Raw genomic sequence first — 17,617 nt, 5'->3', positions numbered from 1 at the left:
CAGCACGTTTTTTAAACTAATGTATTTCAATGAGATCTTTCGGGATCACAGCACAATTCTTTCTGCCAGTCAGGCTGCAGCAGAGAAGCTGGATACGGCTTTGCTATTATTGGTATTTTTAGCCCAATATCCGCTGTTTTAATCAACATTTATTCACAAGATCTTATCATGGTTTATATTTACATCTCTTAAAGGGGTGATAGAATGATTATATAGGGTATTTCACACTGTTCCTTAAGGTCTCCTAATAGGGTATGTGACATTGGTTGGGCCCGAATGCTATTTTATTAGGCCCTTAACTACCCTGTGAATATGGCCCTATTTGTAACAAGAGCTTTTCTTCCAAATATGGTATGCTCATGAATATTTAGATGAGCTGCGCGCTGATTGGTTTGAGCGAACCCCATAGAAACACATTGGAGACGAGACAGCAGGTCTCATATTTCAGACACTGCAAAGTTATACATTGCTTGTCTACTATTTCGTTATTAAATTCACTTCTGAGACTTTTTTATGTGAGAAATTAACTATATAAAGCTCAAATATGGGCCGTTTTACGAAAATTGATGGTTAATTGCAAATTTGGTAAGACGTGTCGGACTTTAGGAGCTCCACACAGTCTGACGAGAAAGCGGCAACCTCCATACCCAGAGAAAGTCACCGTTTCTCGGTTACTGGACTACCGGGGCTCGGGGCTCCGCGGAGCTGGCTGGCTGCCAGCTGCCGGCATAACTAGAGTATATTTACAGTTTGAATTTCGTCACGCCACTTATAGTACAGCTACCCCAAGGTCTTATAAAGCTAACAATTGTGTCCGATTTCAATTTAATGCATTTTTGTGAACATGAGGGGTTTCGTTAGCTGCTACTGTCCCTTCAATCCCATGTGTACAGATCGCGGCTAGTTAGCTACACTTTCAGTATAACTAGAGTATATTTACAGTTTGAATTTCGTCACGCCACTTATATAACATCTACCCCAAGGTCTTATAACGCTAACAATGGTGTCCGATTTCAATTTAATGCATTTTTGTGAATTTCAGAGGTCTAGGAGGAGGCTAGCTAGCTCTCATTGATAGAGCTCCATCCAGCTCACCGCGGGCTCTATCAATGAGACTCGCAGACAAGAGGCGTTTATTTCCCCGATCGTTTGTTTAAATAACTCAACGGACATATCCATTATAAGATTAACTGGAACATGTGATAAGAGATTGCGGGCGTAACAAGCTCGCTGACCGCGCTCTCACTCACACACACCGGCCATTTAGCAGGAAGAGGGGAGCTGCAGGCCCTGGAGCTCTGTCAGGGCAGCAGCATTTGGTAGTCCACCAAACGGTGACTTTGCGCGGGTATCGAGCACCGATACCTGGACGAGGCAGCAACCCAGGCAGCACCGGCCGCTGAACTGCGACACACAGTCGGTCAAAATTGAAATTAGCCATCAATTTTTGTAAAACGGCCCATATTTGACCTCTACATAGTTGATTTCTCCCATAAAAAAGACTCAGAAGTGAATTTAGTGGTAAAATAGCAGATGAACAGGAGCCACTGAGTTGTTCAGTTCAGTCACTTTATTATCCCAAATGGGAAACTTGAAATGCAGTCAGGAGTGAAAGATAAAAAGAAACACATTCAAGCAACATACAAATAGAGGCAACAATCCAAGACATGAGTACAAAAAAGGTTTCCTGTATGTAATACACACAACACAATTTATCACCACTGGAACAATCTCTAAAAACAAAACAAAGTACTACATTACATGTGCAAATTAAGCTGAGTTATTGCACATGGGACAAAGGAGTTTTTACCCCTATTGGTCTTGAACCGAGGTACTCTAAATCTGCGACCTGAGGAGAGTATTACAAACTCAGAGTGAAGGGGGTGGTTTGTGCAAACTAGTATAGACCGGGCCTTGCGAAGAACTTGCTGGTCAAAGATAACCATCAAGGGGGACTGTGGAAAATCACCTTACCAGCCACCTTTACAATATGGCTGAGGTGGCTTTTTTCCCTGATATTCAGGTTACCGTACCAAGCAGTCATGGCAAACATAAGAACTGATTCAATAAAAGACTTATAAAATAAGGACATCATTTTCCTATCTACATTAAAAGTGTTTAACTTCCTAAGGAAGTACAAACGTTGCTGTCCCTTCTTACAGACTGCATCACAATTCACATCAAACTTCAGGTTTTTATCGATGACGGTTCCCAGATACTTGTACTCTTCAACAAACTCAATTCCAGTTCCCTTAATGAAAGTCTTAGATGGTGGGAGGGATACTTTCCTAAAATCAATGACCATATCCTTGGTTTTTGTGGCGTTTAATTGGAGAAAGGCCTCATCATACCATTGGACAAATTCATCCACCACTGGCCCATGCTCAGATTCATCTTTATGGAGCAGGCTAATGATGACCATGTCATCAGCAAACTTCAGAATGTGCCTGTTCTCATGCTGGCTTCTACAGTCATTGGTGTAAAGAATGTACAGCAATGGGGACAGGACACAGCCCTGAGGAGAGCCAGTGGAAGAGGTGCGCTGTTCTGAAAGAAATCCATTAACCCTAACCCTCTGAGATCTACATGTTAAAAAATCTACAATCCAGCCAACAAAATTTACATCAAGATCAAAATAGGTACGCAGTTTACGAGCTAAAGTATGTGGTTGGATAGTATTAAAAGCTGATGAAAAATCCATAAATAGAAGTCTGGCATGAGGGTGCTTATACAGAAAGTTAAGTAACGTGATTGAGGCATCTTCTACCCACATCCCTGCCCTATATGCAAACTGCATGGGGTCTAGAGCCCCCTCCACCATAGATATCAGTTCCCTTTTGACCAGCCTTTCAAATGACTTCATGACCAGTGAAGTCAGTGCCACTGGTCTGAGCTCATTTAGCACCTTAGGGGTTCCGCTTTTAGCCACCGGAACAACAATGGACTCCTTCCATAACTTTGGGACCCTTCACTGCTCCAGAGACATCCTAAATATATTACAGAACACCTCACAGAGCTGTTCTGAACAGTGCTTAAGCAATCTCCCTGTAATAGAATCAGGCCCCATGCTCTTATTTGTCTTAACTCTCTGAAACTCTGCCTTAACATCATGGGCATCAAACATCTGGCTCGGCTTTGTGGAAGAGGAAGACTCTTTGCATATTTCTCTAAGTTGCTCTGTGAAGTCATGAGTATCAAATCTTAAATTGAAGGAGTTAAGAGCTTCGGCTAAATCTTTGTTGCTATCATAGCCTGCAATACTAACTTTCTTGTTTTCAGTATTATTATGCTGGCCCGTTATTTTCCTCATTCCGTGCCACGCTGCCTTCAAATTGTTGCTGCTTAAATTTTCCTCTAGCTTATTTTTATATTGTAACTTGGCCCTCTTAATTTGCAGTCTGACCTCTCTCCTTGCTTCCTTTTTTTCTGTCTCTTCACCTTTAGAAAGGCCTTTTGTTTTCTGTTTAACGCATTTTTCAGAGATTTAGTGACCCATGGCTTGTTATTCGGGTACACCTTAACATTCTTTTTAGGAATAACAGTATCCTCACAAAAGGTAATATAACTGCATACAGTGTCAGTTAGTTCATACAATATCTTTGGCAGAGTCCTCAAACACAGTCCAATCAGTACAATCAAAGCATCCCTGTAATTTAGAAACAGCATCTTCATTCCAGACCTTGACTTCTTTTGTCTTCACCTTCTCCCTCTTGAGTATGGGCTTGTACACAGGGGTGAGATAGATGGTGCTGTGGTCAGTCTAGAATAAGCTTTATATGCTCCTTTTATAGAATCGTAACACAAGTCCAGAATCTTATTTTTTTCTAGTTGGGCAGATGACGTACTGGTAAAGATTTAGGGATTTGCTCAATTTACAGTTATTAAAATTGTATTATAAGTTGACATCAACTCGGTGGTTTGAGATTTGCCCGTTTTCAACATTAGTTTCAAATTGTGAGATTTTCAGAGGAAAGAGGTGTCAGTGGGACTTTGAGCTTCTATGTATGTCCTATTTACCCACCAAACTGACGTTATTCAACTATGATGACAAGGTAAAATCAGTTTTGCATTCTATCACCCCTTTAATGTTGTTATCTCGGTTTTTATTACCAGGGAAGCTGGATTGCTTTGTTTATTGATATTTATAATATTTATCCGTTATTTAACTATAACGCAACATCTATCAACATTTATTTAGATGTTATCATGGTATTCATTTCTTTATTTTAATGATATTATTTCGGCCTTATAAGCAGTGAAATATTACAGTGTGCACAAAACACTACATTGAGCGATGCGCATTCCATATCCCACAATGCAATGCGGTCATTCATATCAAGAGATTCAGACAGCGATCAGCGGGTCTTTAACGACAATATCGCTTCAATTTACATATTAAATGAGTGATTTTGTCAACAGCACCCGTGGGAGAAGTTGCTCAGTTTTTCCAGTAAGTTATGTGCACCATGATAACGTGTTCCCAACCCACAGGGATTCAGGAAGTGACGTAGTAGTTACCACCCAGTGGGCTATGTGGGTAGGTTGTGTCATCCTCCCCAGCTACACATTCTTGTCAAAATATGGTCACTTCTGGCTTCAAAAAACCAAGATGGCGACGGCCAAAATGTTAACTGGAGGCTTCAAGCAGTCCACAAACTAATCTGACGTCATTGCTGCTACTTCCATTCGATTTATAAAGCTTATGGTTCAGGCCAATATTCTAATCATACATTTAGCCATCATTTTATTTTCATTCAATTTATTTTATTTTCTATTTTTGTCTCTAACACACACTTACACAAACAGTGCTGATACATATAAATGCACTTGTACATTTCCATTAATAATCCTGTCTTCTCTGTGTCGTCCTTTGTCCTTAGGCAAAGAGATGATCGAGACGTACTTTGACTTCCGTCTGTTCCGCCTGTGGAAAAGCCGCCAGCACTCCAAGCTGCTGGACTATGACGACCTCTTGTGACCTGATTCACGTTGTGTTGGCTTGTCGGCCGGTTATCTCACGTCTGGGCCTCCTGTACGGTGACAGGGCCTCTGGTCAAAGGGTCCTGAGAGGCCCCTAGACGGGCTCTGTGGCAGAGCTGGAGCAGCAGGGCAGTTGGGTCTTTTGTTCCCCTATGAAGCGATAGGGTGGCCCTGTAGATTCCCTTATCCATTTTCACTTTCTGCCTATCTCTCAGAAAAGAGAAAGAGAAGGACAAGAAAAAGGACGAGAAGCGAGGGACTCATCATTCTAGCCTAGATGTGTCAGAAGACCCTCGTTCAGAGAGGATGTTAGATCAAAGAGTGACAGCTGAGAACAGAAGGAACTCGTTCTTTCTCAGTTTCTTTGCCTTTAGCCAACCTATCTGCTGTTTTAAGATAGAGGCTGATAAGGAAGGGAGTATTTTCTTTGTCAGGTGAGGAAATTAGAGCTTATATGTAAATAAACAAGCGCTTACTGGAGCCTTAGAGAATAGATTTCCAGCATCTCTAGCCATGCTCACGTGTGAAAATCTAGACTTTTAATTAGTCCTATTCAAATTGAGAGTTGTCTATTAAACACAGCTTTTTTAAACTTCAAATATATGTATTAGTATTTCGTACGGACTGTTGTATTAACTCAGGTTATATATATCTTGTTTGATACTAAGAATTGTACTCACTGTAGGCAACATACTGTAGATCAGAATTCAAGGCCTTCAAGTCCACACAGCGTCGTCCTCAGTGGCAGTCCTGACGGTCAGGGGATGTCATATTTTAACGTGTGTGTGTGTGTGTGTGTGTGTGTGTGTGTGTGTGTGAAGAGCGGAGATTTTCTATATTTTCTTAGTCTTTCAAGTCAACTGTAGCCGAACAGACTGATGTATCCGTGCATGTTTCAGAACATTTAAGCATTACATTTGACCCTGTGGAGCCAACACTAGCTTTTGTTCCTTTTCAGTGTGTTTGTATTGCATGTGTGTGTGTGTGTGTGTGTGTGTGTGTGTGTGTGTGTGTGTCCATAGTGTACTTGCAGTTTGTCACTCTTTTGCAGGTGGAGACTATGACAGCAGACTCTCTACACCATGATGTCGATAGAAATACATACTGATAGCACACATACAGTAAACTGCATTTATTTCAACACTAGATTTACTCACGTTTTTTTGGAGTAAATTAGAATTTATTATTATACTTTATTTTTACTGTATTTACTCAAGTTGAATCACTCAAAGTAGCAATGGAGAGGGTTTTATTTTTGTTTTTCCTTCTCTACCAAGTTGTTGTTACAGTTTTAATATAGTGTTTTAGCATTTCAGTGAATATCACAATATGATGGTCTGTGTCTCCAAACAGTCCATACCCATTTCTAATATCCATTTTAAACAGGAGAATACCTGACTTTTAATCCCCTCAAACTCCAAAAGCACTGGATCATCATCTACATTTCCCACAATGCAACTGGAAAGGGTCTTTTTATCACCCTCCCTGCCTGGTAAATGCCCATGTCTTTCAAACCCTGAACCCCAACATGTTGCACAGGCAGAGAATGTCCTCCACCTTTAAAGAGAACTGATCTTCATGTGGACTGAACATACGCTGGCCACATGTCTCCTCACAGGCTGCAGTAATGGCCTGAGCTGTATTTATTCAAAAGTCTTTGCATTTTTTCAAAGCAAGTGCTTACCCCAATTGTACTGTAAAGATCAACAATATGTACACTCATTATGAAGTATATTTACACTAATGGTAAATACGTAACTGCTGCATAAAGTTACTTTATACTGACAGTAGACATTTTTAAAGCTTACTTCCCATTTGGAAGAGTGTAACTGCTGGGATCGGTACTGATTAACGTATCGTCAGATAGGAGGAGTGACATTACATTACTCCGTCTCAAGCTTGTGGGGGCCATGTATTCTATTGATGAATTATTGTTGAATTATTGTTGAATTTATATCTTTCTGCAGATGTGTTTGCAAAGATAGGTTTATGAACACAACATCAATGTTTAATTTATATGAAAGTGAAGGAGTGATTCAGGGGAGGAATTTCAACTATACTGTACGTGTCATTCCTCCACATATGCTTCCTACATTTATATCCACGCTTCCCTGCACACTGTAAATGAGTGAAGACATGGCTGACTGAGCCCTGTCACTGCTGATGTGGACATTCATGTCTTTTGTTGTTGTTGCTTCCTGAGCCATGCAGTCAGCTGAGCTGGAAGAAGGGTTATTTGCATTGGAGCATTTTATGGATTTAGATGACACCACTATTCATCTTAATGCATCCATGAGGACATGGGGTCTCTAAAAGGAGCGCTGTGGTCCAAACTGGGACATTAAAGCATTAGAGTTCTCTCCTTACATCAAGTAAGAATGTAACACATGCTATAAAAGAGCCCCTGTCATACTTTTCAGCATCATTTTTGTCTTCTTGGTCAGCACAGATGTAAAACTGGGCTGCTTTCTCCATCAGTGACATCACTATTGGAGGAATTTCAAACAGGTATGTGTTCAGACAGTTAAGAAAAAGGCCTGTCTGAGGGTGACAAAGTTCCTTTTGGAGGGAAATGTGTTTTGTACTTCATACATACATCTGTTCCATACACAAACAACTATACAGTATATAACACACTAAAAGACGGAGAAAATCCAACATAAAAACATTATATAGGCTCTAATAGTATTGCAGTTAGAACAGTTTTATAGTACAAATGTTTTTACAGTGAGCTTTGTATCAAATGAAAGCTGAAACAGTTTTATCCTGACTAGGTTTTTGGACTGAAGTCTTTTAAGTGGAGGAAGGACCAGGCAACTTTGATACTGTCCTCAGCATTATAACAGCGGACTGTTGTTGTTTTCTGGGTGTGAATTATTGTATTACTGTAAATTATGATTTGGTTCTGTGCTGGTGTTGCAGTTAACTCATTGCTGTGCCACGAAGTAGCAAATATCACGAGATTACTGTCACATTAACTGTGGTCATTCCTGTAAACAGCTTAGACAATACACAGTATGTCAGACAAGATTTGATTGGAATACTGGCTTTTATTTGAAATGTTATGCTGTTTTATATTACATTTGGCCAGTAGCTGCTGCCACTCTTGTTGTAATCTTGCTTTTTTCTTAGCATTTGTACCAACCTCAAAAGGTAGGAAATGTCCATTCATGTAAAAATCATAGAACATGTTCCTTTTTCTTTTTGCTCATGCCTTGTAGCTCTGAGACATATTTCTCAAACATTAAATCTTGTGACAGTGAACCTCAAATTTCTCTTTGCCTAAAGGTAGGATTGAACCTTTGTCATTGCTGTACATTCATGATTTTGCTTCATGCTACTCTCCAAACATTTCTTCTGTAGCAATAACTGTGTATGAATAGTTCTGTATGGTTATATTTGTAAAATGTACATGATAGGGAATAAAGTGCAAGGTATTGTATTAGTCTGTAATAGTACCTATAGATTACAGCTGCTTGCTGTGCTGGAACGTAGGTTAATTTGAGTGGAATTTGTTTGCCAGAAAACCAAAACAATGAGCTAAAATAGGCTAAAAATCTCCAGCTGAGAGGAACCACAGAGGTGGGGGATATTTTGTTGTGGGTTCGTCAAGACTGGCACCCCCTCTAATACCCAGTCATTTGATCCATTGGGAGCTCCGAACTGATCCCTACGGTGCAAGAGCATTGGAGAAAGCAGGAGACCTACCATCAATTAACTTTTAACAGGGGGGACAACCCTGTTCATTTCATCCCTCCCATGAACTACTCTTTTTATACTCATTTAATTTTAATTTGACTAACCAGGAATGGCATAGCCCCTCATTTCGCCTACTGCCTGATATCATGTTTTGGTAACATTAAGGAGTTGAGCAGAGTTAACCTCAGAGAGTCATACCAGGACAGTCTTGGGTGACGGCAACTTTGAGACAGCAGAAAATCCTCAACCACAAAGAGGTAACTCAGATGTCAAGAGGCTCTTTAATGAGGACTTGTATTCATATTAGCATGAACATTGGAGTTAGGCGAGTGAGTTGGACTTGTCATGCTGGCTCACTGAGGCAGCCATTTCCATTTCCTGAGAACACAATTACACAAATGGAGAGATTGACCCATGAACGCCTCCCCTCTCCTGTTATTTTCCAGATGAAAATGTCATCATTGAGACCCCCTGTTGAAATTATTAATATGCATTGCTGTGGCCTCCCCGCTGCTCTCGCTGGTTTCCGTGAAGGTTGCCAGGGCTCAGTTGGGAGCGTGATTGAGTGTGATGACAGTGATGGATTGATTGCCCTGATATCTCCAGTCAGGCTGTGGTTGTATTTTGGGAAGAGGGGAAAATAATGTGTTCATGTAACGTCTGTTTCACTTTGCATCAACTTCTAAGTCATCTAACTGAGCATTTCATTTTGAAAAAACTTTCTTAGACTAACACACAGTAGAGATCTGTGGGAGTGATAGATGTTATAATAAGGCTCAAAGGTTCAACATGTGTCTTCATGAATAAAGTCTAGTTTATTATGGAAGGTATAATAGTAATTAATATTGCTGTGTGTCTGGGGACTTTGATACTAGGAAATGGTAAGAATATATATGGGTAGCTTCCCTGAGCTTTTGGGTTCTTCCTTAGAATAGATAATGGAACTTTAATCCAAACTATTGTATCTGAACTTCTAGCAAAGACATGTTGTTGCATTGCACAATGTTGGTAATAACCTGTGAGGAAAACTATTGTTTTTAAAACTTTATTTACATTAAACCTTAGCTCTACACAGCATGTTTCTATTGTGTTATTGATCGAGCGATGGCATGAATACAGTGGAAATGATTACTACCATTTGAAATCTTGATGACTGTGAGCTTTCAAAAAATAAATCACTGAATTTATCCTGCTTTCTGCATTCAGGTCCAATCTCTATCTGCATAACCCAACTGTGACAGTGACTGAAAATGTTTTCCACAGCATGACTTGATAGCCATAACCAGACTTTTCACAAGTTTAAAAAAAAGAAAGAGTCAAATTTCAAACCAGTCCAGTTCCAGTTCTTAAGAATCACTGCCACATGAACAGTGTTGGGCAAGGTACTTCCAAAATGTAATACATTATAGATTACTAGTTACTAGGATTTCAGAGTAATTAGTTATATTACATTATTACTGTCTCTGAAATGTAATGCTTTACAATTCTTTTGCATTCTTTTGAGTTACTTTCACCAAAATAACTGCAGAAGTATGACTTGGTTTGTGAATTTCACCACAGGACTTAAAGTCTCATCTTTATCCACTTTAATAGCCTACATCATCATTTATTCATACTATTTTGTATTATTAGTTTGAATCTGCAAAGTAGGCTAACTAAAGCTTTAGAATAAATAGTGAATTAAAACGTTACTTGACTCTGAATTGTAGTGGAGTAGAAGTATAAAGTAGGAGAAAATTACCTGTCGAGACAGCGTCTACTGTCTCCGGTTCTGGCTCTGACCACGGGAATAGAGACAGGACACTCGTGTAATTGAGATTGTAACGGGTATACCATTACATATTACCAAAATTGTATGAGTAATGCGATATATTACTGCGTTACAGCAAAAAGGAATACATTACTGTAATGTTGTAACGCATTACTCCCAACACTGCACATGAATGACATAAGAGATTTTTGCCATGCATAGTAAAAATCTGTCCTGGAGTGCAAATTGTTGCAAAAGTGCATTGTTAGCTCTCAGCTAGGAACATGTCCAGATGAAGGATTGATGGGAATCATGCGGTGTGATTGACCAGGTACACATGTTAAAGTACAAATTAAACAAAAACCCTAAATGTGTCACAGACAGACATACAGTAACCAGCATGTGATGAATAGTTCTAGAGAGGACGGAGTGAACCAGACCAAACCAACACAAGGAACAAAGTTAGGCTCAACACAGCGGGGACAAGCTACAGAAAGAGAACCAGAGTGAGAGAGCAGGGTTAGGAGGACAACCTGTGTGAAAGAGAACCAGAGTGAGAGAGCAGGGTTAGGACAACCTGTGTGAAAGAGAACCAGAGTGAGAGAGCAGGGTTAGGAGGACAACCTGTGTGAAAGAGAACCAGAGCGAGAGAGCAGGGTTAGGAGGACAACCTGTGTGAAAGAGAACCAGAGCGAGAGAGCAGGGTTAGGAGGACAACCTGTGTGAAAGAGAACAGGAGTGAGAGAGCAGGGTTAGGAGGACAACCTGTGTGAAAGAGAACAGGAGACAAGAAGCAGGGAAAGAGGAAAGTTTTGAGGAAACTCTGAACATCTTTTGTCTGTTTCACACTCCCCGAAACTTTCTCATATACTTACACACTGACAAATACTGATTTATTTATTTAGCACACTGCACAACTCCTATACCAATTGAGAGTGTGCTGAGTGGTGTAACTATACTATATACTGTATATACTGGACTATAGACATATGCAACCAGAAATGAGGGGACACAAGCAATGTTCAAAGCAAATCCTTTCCTCTGCAAGGTGTTTTGTTCCCCACACACATCTCTGATTGAAGCTGGAGGCTACGCTGTATCTTCCTGATTGGGGGAGTTGACTCCCTGTCAAAGGCTGTAGTAAAGTAAAACTCACTTTACTGCAGCCCTGACCTTCAACCCTCCTGTCAGAACCTCCTCTTCACTGACAGCTCTCATTCCTGGAAGCTGGTGTGGTGTCTTAAATAGTAATGCTGTGATGCTGTATGAAGAGGAATCCGCCGACACTGTTCTTGATTATAAAAAGGTTTATTACAAGCAAAGATTCAGCATCAATTTTACAGACTCCATGGAAGGTCTGGAGAACACACCGCCAATATGCATTCTAATTCTACCTTTACATTTCACAGCTTATATGGGATAGCTTAGGTAACATGTTAGATAACCTATGGAACAGTCAAGTTGACATAGCATAGGTTAGTGTCCTCTTCAGGGGCTTCCTATAGTTCGTTAACCCCTCAGCATCCAATCCGAGACCTGTCTTTTAAACATCCCATCGAAATCACGCCACTAAGAGGTTAATTATTACTCCCTATACTGCCACAGTACCCATGATGAACGTTCTTATTATGACTCAGCACATTTGAGCTTTATACAGACATTAAACCTATAAGTCCATCAGATACTACATATTTCCCCCCTTCGAGACTTAATAAAGTCTCGAAAACAAAAGGAGTAAAACATACTTGTTTATTACTACAACAGAAGAACAATATCTCCAACTCATGTTCCCTTCATTATAATTTCAACAATAAACTTTGTGGAGTGTGAGAGCGAAAAACCCATCTGGCAGCTTTCTTTCCAAATAGCCATCAAAACATCTGAGATGGGAAAACTCTCTCACGGTCCCTCTGCCCTAGGCGACCACCGTAGTACTCCAGATCAATTAGAGAATAAATCTTTATCAATTTAATTTATGTTAATATATGGTTTGAGCAAATACATATGAAAACCTCAGAAAATGAAATAAAATCAAAACAATCAAAACAATGTCCAACTTCAGGCAGGTCGACCCTTCGGAGCTGAATAAGGACTTCTCTTCCTGCCTAGACCCCATATCCCTAACCGTCGAGAAAAAAGAAAAACATCTGAGATTCCCCATATATTTACTCCCTGACAGAAAACATCATTCTTCAAACCATTAATGCAAGAATATGATACAATGTATGTATTACTCATGCAAGCATGTCTATATCAGAACAAACACAGGAATGTAGTCCACTACACTGCAGCTTCTCAGCAATGTTGAATATCAGTGCAGTGTTGGTGTGGTGAAATCTGAACAGATCCACACCGTCCTGGTTCAGAAGTCTCCTAGTTCCTTCATATTGTCCATATTTGTATCTGAATCTCCCTCTGCACATTACCTCATATGCTCTGGAAGAAAAGAAAACACTGACCAGTATCGTTTGCAAGACAACACATGAAAATTAAAAACATCAAATAAGAATAAAAATTAATATCAAAAATAATATATGATAATATGAATCACATTCCATTTCCCCCCTTTGACTAATAAGACAATACTAAATATCACTACAATATCCAAAGAAATGTGAAAAAAGCATACAGTAAACCAAACCCTTAGTTATAAAAAAAATTTCTAATTCCCTCTTCGCCGACCATTGATAGTCAGCAACAAAAGTTATCATTTCTAAAAAAAATAACTCTTATCCTGATGCATCAATCACACCTTCAACAAATTAAATCAAACAAATCATAAACATCTCTTTTTAACACATCTTGGTGTAGCCAATTGGGGATTAGAGAAGACCAAATTTATTTTAAGAGCCAATCATTTTGTAGCATGTAATTACTCGCTTTTTACAAAGTACCACACAAAGTCTCTCTTCACTGTTTGATTACCAGATAGTGGGTGTAATAAATCTCCTTATGTCCAACTCTGTCAACCTCATCTATGTGACATTCCTGTTTAAATTAGACACAAGACAAACCAAGTCTGCTTGCTAATGTAATATGCAGAACAATCGTTCCTCTCCATTAAATTGTCCTGTAATTATTATCTTCTAACCCTACATACTTCAATAACACCACTGCACTTATGCAGAATAGTGAAATTCAAATCAGATTTCTAAACCTCTATATAAATGACAAAAGATGCTGATCCATCATTGGGCTATAATAACTGATTTCCATTCGCAAATCTTAGAGAGAAATCATGAACAAATGACTGGTACACTATAAACAACAAATTAACCAATGCAAACAACTTTTAATTTGAGTAGACTATATCTGTGATTGGGAGTTGTCTTATCTTTTCTCACATTATCACTGCTAATGTTTTTATGCATTCTCTATGCATCCCTATTTTACTTATAGTTACACAATTGTTCTAAGCTTACTTTTAACCAAATTCTGAGAACAGCACTCTCAATCTGCTGTTTGTAACAACTTTACATCAATCCAATTCAAATTCATACATGAGATCACTTCCCAATAAATTATCTGGGCAACACTCAAATAATAGAAACATCTTCAAAAGTTGCCTATGTCATTGGACCACAAAAATAAAACAGTGAAATGTTCTTTTAACATTTCCTGACACAGCAACCAAAGTAACACATTTGTCACTAGTTTTGTTAGAAGCTGTCACAGGAAAATCATTACAAAGTTAACAGAATAGATTTCACCAAATACTGACAAAATGTAAGGTTTTCATACCAAGTTGCTTAATTTAGAGGCATGTCTCAACCCTTCACATAGGTGTGTTCACATAGGAGTAACTCTATTTTAAAAGTAGAAATAATTACTTCTTTAGAGTATGTGTATTTTCAAATTGTGTGTTTGTCGGTGCATTACCTCCATTTTATGTGTCAATGCGTCGATGCGTCAATGCGTCGATGCGTCAATGCGTCGATGCGTCAGAGCAAATCCGATCTCTCTCACTCCTCCCTCCTTCTACGGTCAGTCTACTGATGTCTATGCTCATCTGTGGAGATCTGTACCAACTTGTGACTGTCATTGTCCCCAATTGTTGGATCTCTTTCTGGCCCTGATGACACCCCCCTTTCAGATCTTCTGGGTATCTCTAGAATCCTGGCTCCAGGCTTCTATAAGGGTTCACCGGTCCTCCAGATGACCTTGACTGGCCCCTGTATCCTCCTCTGTAATTTCCTCTAGAGTTCCCTCCTGGCCTATTACAACTACGGGCAAAGTGTCCGATCTGTCCGCAATTATAACACTCTTCTGAAGATTGTTGAGAGTATTGATTAAATCTTCCTCTTCTTTCTCTGCATAAGCTTCCTCGTCCTCTTCCTCTCCAGTTCTGTATCTGTCCAAAAACTGGCTGTGGATATAAAACAACTGGAACCACGAATGGTGGTTGGAGCAACTGGCTTGACTGGAATTGTGGCGGTGATTGTTGATTTGGTGGGCATTGATTCTGCACAACCAAAACCTGCTTCTTGTCCTTCTTATTCTCCACCAGCTGCATTCGATTGAATTTTCTGAGAGTTTCTCGGTCCTGTTCTTTCACTTTTTGGGACCCTTTTTTCAGCAATTCGTCCCTCTGTATCTTCAGCTTCTCCAAGTATGACATGCATCGCTCCATGTCTCTTTCAATCTCTTCTATGCTAGACGCTGCAGGATGAAATCCTGTAGCTCCTCTGCTCTCCAAATCTTCATCGCTGTCTCCATCTTCACTTTCATAACACTCTTCTGAATCACTCTGATCATCATCATCATCATCATCCTTTGTCTCGCTAAACCTCAGTCTGCCCTTAGTTTCCAGATGTTTCATTTTCTTCTTACTTTTGGAGCTTGGATTCATCTTTATGGTTGTTTCAGCTTGTCCTCTCTCAATTATTAGTTCATCTAGGCATGTGTGACGTTACTTCTTTAATGTCAGTCTGAGAGCCAACACAGAAAATATTCCACATTTTTAAACTGGAAATGATCACAATAGTCCTGTCAACTAACTAAGCATTTAAACAGCTAATCATTTCCACTGGACTTATAGGCCTATACATTTGTTGAACAGTCTAACAACAATAAAACATCATATTTATAAACATATGTTTGTTCTACACAAATCCTAATTCATTTTTTTTTTTACGATATGTCAGATTACAATAATATCCAAAAGCAATTTGTCTTGGAAATTACCACTAGTCATTCCTGAAAATTACATAATTTGTCTCTTTTTCCTAAGTTTGGTGCTTGTGGTATGACATAGTATAAGTTGTCTCTGTAACAACAATATTAACATGAAATCCACTATCCTAATTCAAAAGTACATTTATCTCTTTCTTTGTCTTTCTGTCACTTTCACAACACTCTGTTTCTGTCTTTAACCACCTTAGTACATTCTTGTACACTTTCCCTTAAAGTAATGCCGTTTTCCATTATCCCATACAACTTTCTTTTCCCTTTCTACAGCATACACTTCTCTCAGCTTTCCTGACCATCTTTTGTAACAATAGTTACCCATTTAATATACAAAGTATATGAATTAACTCAGTCTGATGTTTCATTAGGATTGAATTGACTCGCCGTTTCTTCACAGGAATCAGATTCATTCATTCTGTTTCCCACCTTCACAAATGTCCCTCATTTCCTTGGTGCAATGACATAACCCATGTGACAGTAGAGAACTTTAGCAAAATCAAAAACCTTATAGTATTATCAAATTTCTAATTGTTTTATACAAAGTAAAATCATTTTAGATGCCTCGCCACTCAAAACAAGTGGTCCAACATTCTAAAATGGCAGAGGTGACAATCCTGAAGCCCATCAATCAGTCCTCTCATCTCTTACTTTCAATAGAGGTATAGAGGCTGGACTTTTCTTAATCCAGGGTGATCAATCACTGATATGAGTTCCAGCAAATCACCTATGCCAGCTATTAATCTCTCTTTTTTTCCTTTTTCTTTCAGGCCTGAGCCTTATTTATCCTACTTTTATCCTCAAATCTTTCTCCCAATTTTTCTTTTCATGCTACAGAAGCAAGCATAGTTAAGGCTTCCTAATTAGAAGGACATTTCAAATTCTAATGCCATTTCTCTAGGTGTTTATGACATTTTCTCTCTCTTTTTTTATCTGTCAACATAACTCTCATTTATAAATTGAATGGATCTTAATCGCATAGTTTCATAGTCAAGCAATAGCCACTTTAATGTTTTACTGAGCTGCACTCAACCCCCCTTCTCTTTTAGCCGCTTCGTCTCTGCCCTTTAGTGCAGGTAAGGAGTGGCCTAAACTTTCTGTGAAGACTTGAATTCTTAGCATTCTTGGGCATGCGCAGATCAGTCAGCAGTGTGATTTCACTGTGAGAGGAACTCCAGAGCACCCAAGCTCACACTCAACCAAGAAGAATAACTAAAGAATCGCTCAGCTTACTTCAACATAAAATTTCTTAATCTCACTAGTTTCAAAGCGGCAGATAATGCAAATAGCAATATGCTATCACAAAGTAGTTTAAACGATCTCAAAGAAATCAGAGAGATTACAATTAACTGACTTGCTGCAGGCTTCCGGGGAAGTTAATGTGCTGCCAATTCTTTGAAGCAAGTTTAAACTTGACTTGAATTTCATATGTGAATGCTTAAAAGCTTTCACCGTTAAGTCCAATCACATGCTCCAATCACCAAATGGATCTAATTCAGATTCAAAGATCCTGTATAGGCACACATTTAAAATAACACAAAGGATAATTTCATCAGATGCACTGGTGTCTTTTTTCTGAGTGTTTAGCCCCTAATAACACTCTTTCCACTTAAGTAGCTTTAAAAGAAGAAACTATTCATCGATCTGTACAATACTTCAGTGTAACGATGCCACACATGTCGGTGAGCTTTTAGTAGAGGTCTCTGTGTCTGCACACACAATAATACCAAACGTGGCAATCTTATTGTGACAACATGACTTCAGGAGGCTGTGTTACCACAAACTGTGTTTGAGAACAGTTTTAAAAACAGATACATGTATTTCTGTACTGATGATTTCAGAAGACAGCCAGGCTAGCTGTTTCCCCCTGCACTCAGTGTTTATGCTAAGATAGACTATTTGCCTCCCTGCTCCAGCTATACGTTAGTGATGTTACCCGTGAACCTCCTGCTTCGAGGCATGTATCGAAGAAATGAACCAATTTGGAATGAAGCTTTGTATCGG

The 17,617-nt window shown here is 39.2% G+C and overlaps 1 protein-coding gene and 1 long non-coding RNA gene across 3 annotated transcripts in view; one reads left to right on the top strand and one right to left on the bottom strand.

The window, feature by feature from the left end:
- nsmfb (NMDA receptor synaptonuclear signaling and neuronal migration factor b) overlaps positions 1–5,758 on the top strand; it is a 49,209-nt gene extending 43,451 nt beyond the window's left edge. For both annotated transcript variants that reach the window (XM_031321176.2, XM_031321177.2), the window contains one exon: positions 4,881–5,758. In XM_031321176.2, the coding sequence (XP_031177036.1) occupies positions 4,881–4,978 (98 nt within the window). In that variant the 3' untranslated portion in view covers positions 4,979–5,758. The remainder of the gene's footprint in view (positions 1–4,880) is intronic.
- LOC116065637 lies at positions 1,669–13,952 on the bottom strand. The gene is made up of 3 exons (XR_004108774.2): positions 13,940–13,952; positions 13,400–13,404; positions 1,669–2,263 (listed from the first exon to the last, which is right to left on the bottom strand). It is a non-coding gene; the product is annotated as an uncharacterized LOC116065637 (long non-coding RNA).
- Positions 13,953–17,617: the final 3,665 nt, after the last annotated feature.

This window comes from Sander lucioperca, chromosome 2 (genome assembly GCF_008315115.2).
Source record: "Sander lucioperca isolate FBNREF2018 chromosome 2, SLUC_FBN_1.2, whole genome shotgun sequence".
NCBI lineage: Eukaryota > Metazoa > Chordata > Actinopteri > Perciformes > Percidae > Sander > Sander lucioperca.
This window is presented reverse-complemented; position numbering and strand designations above follow the sequence as displayed.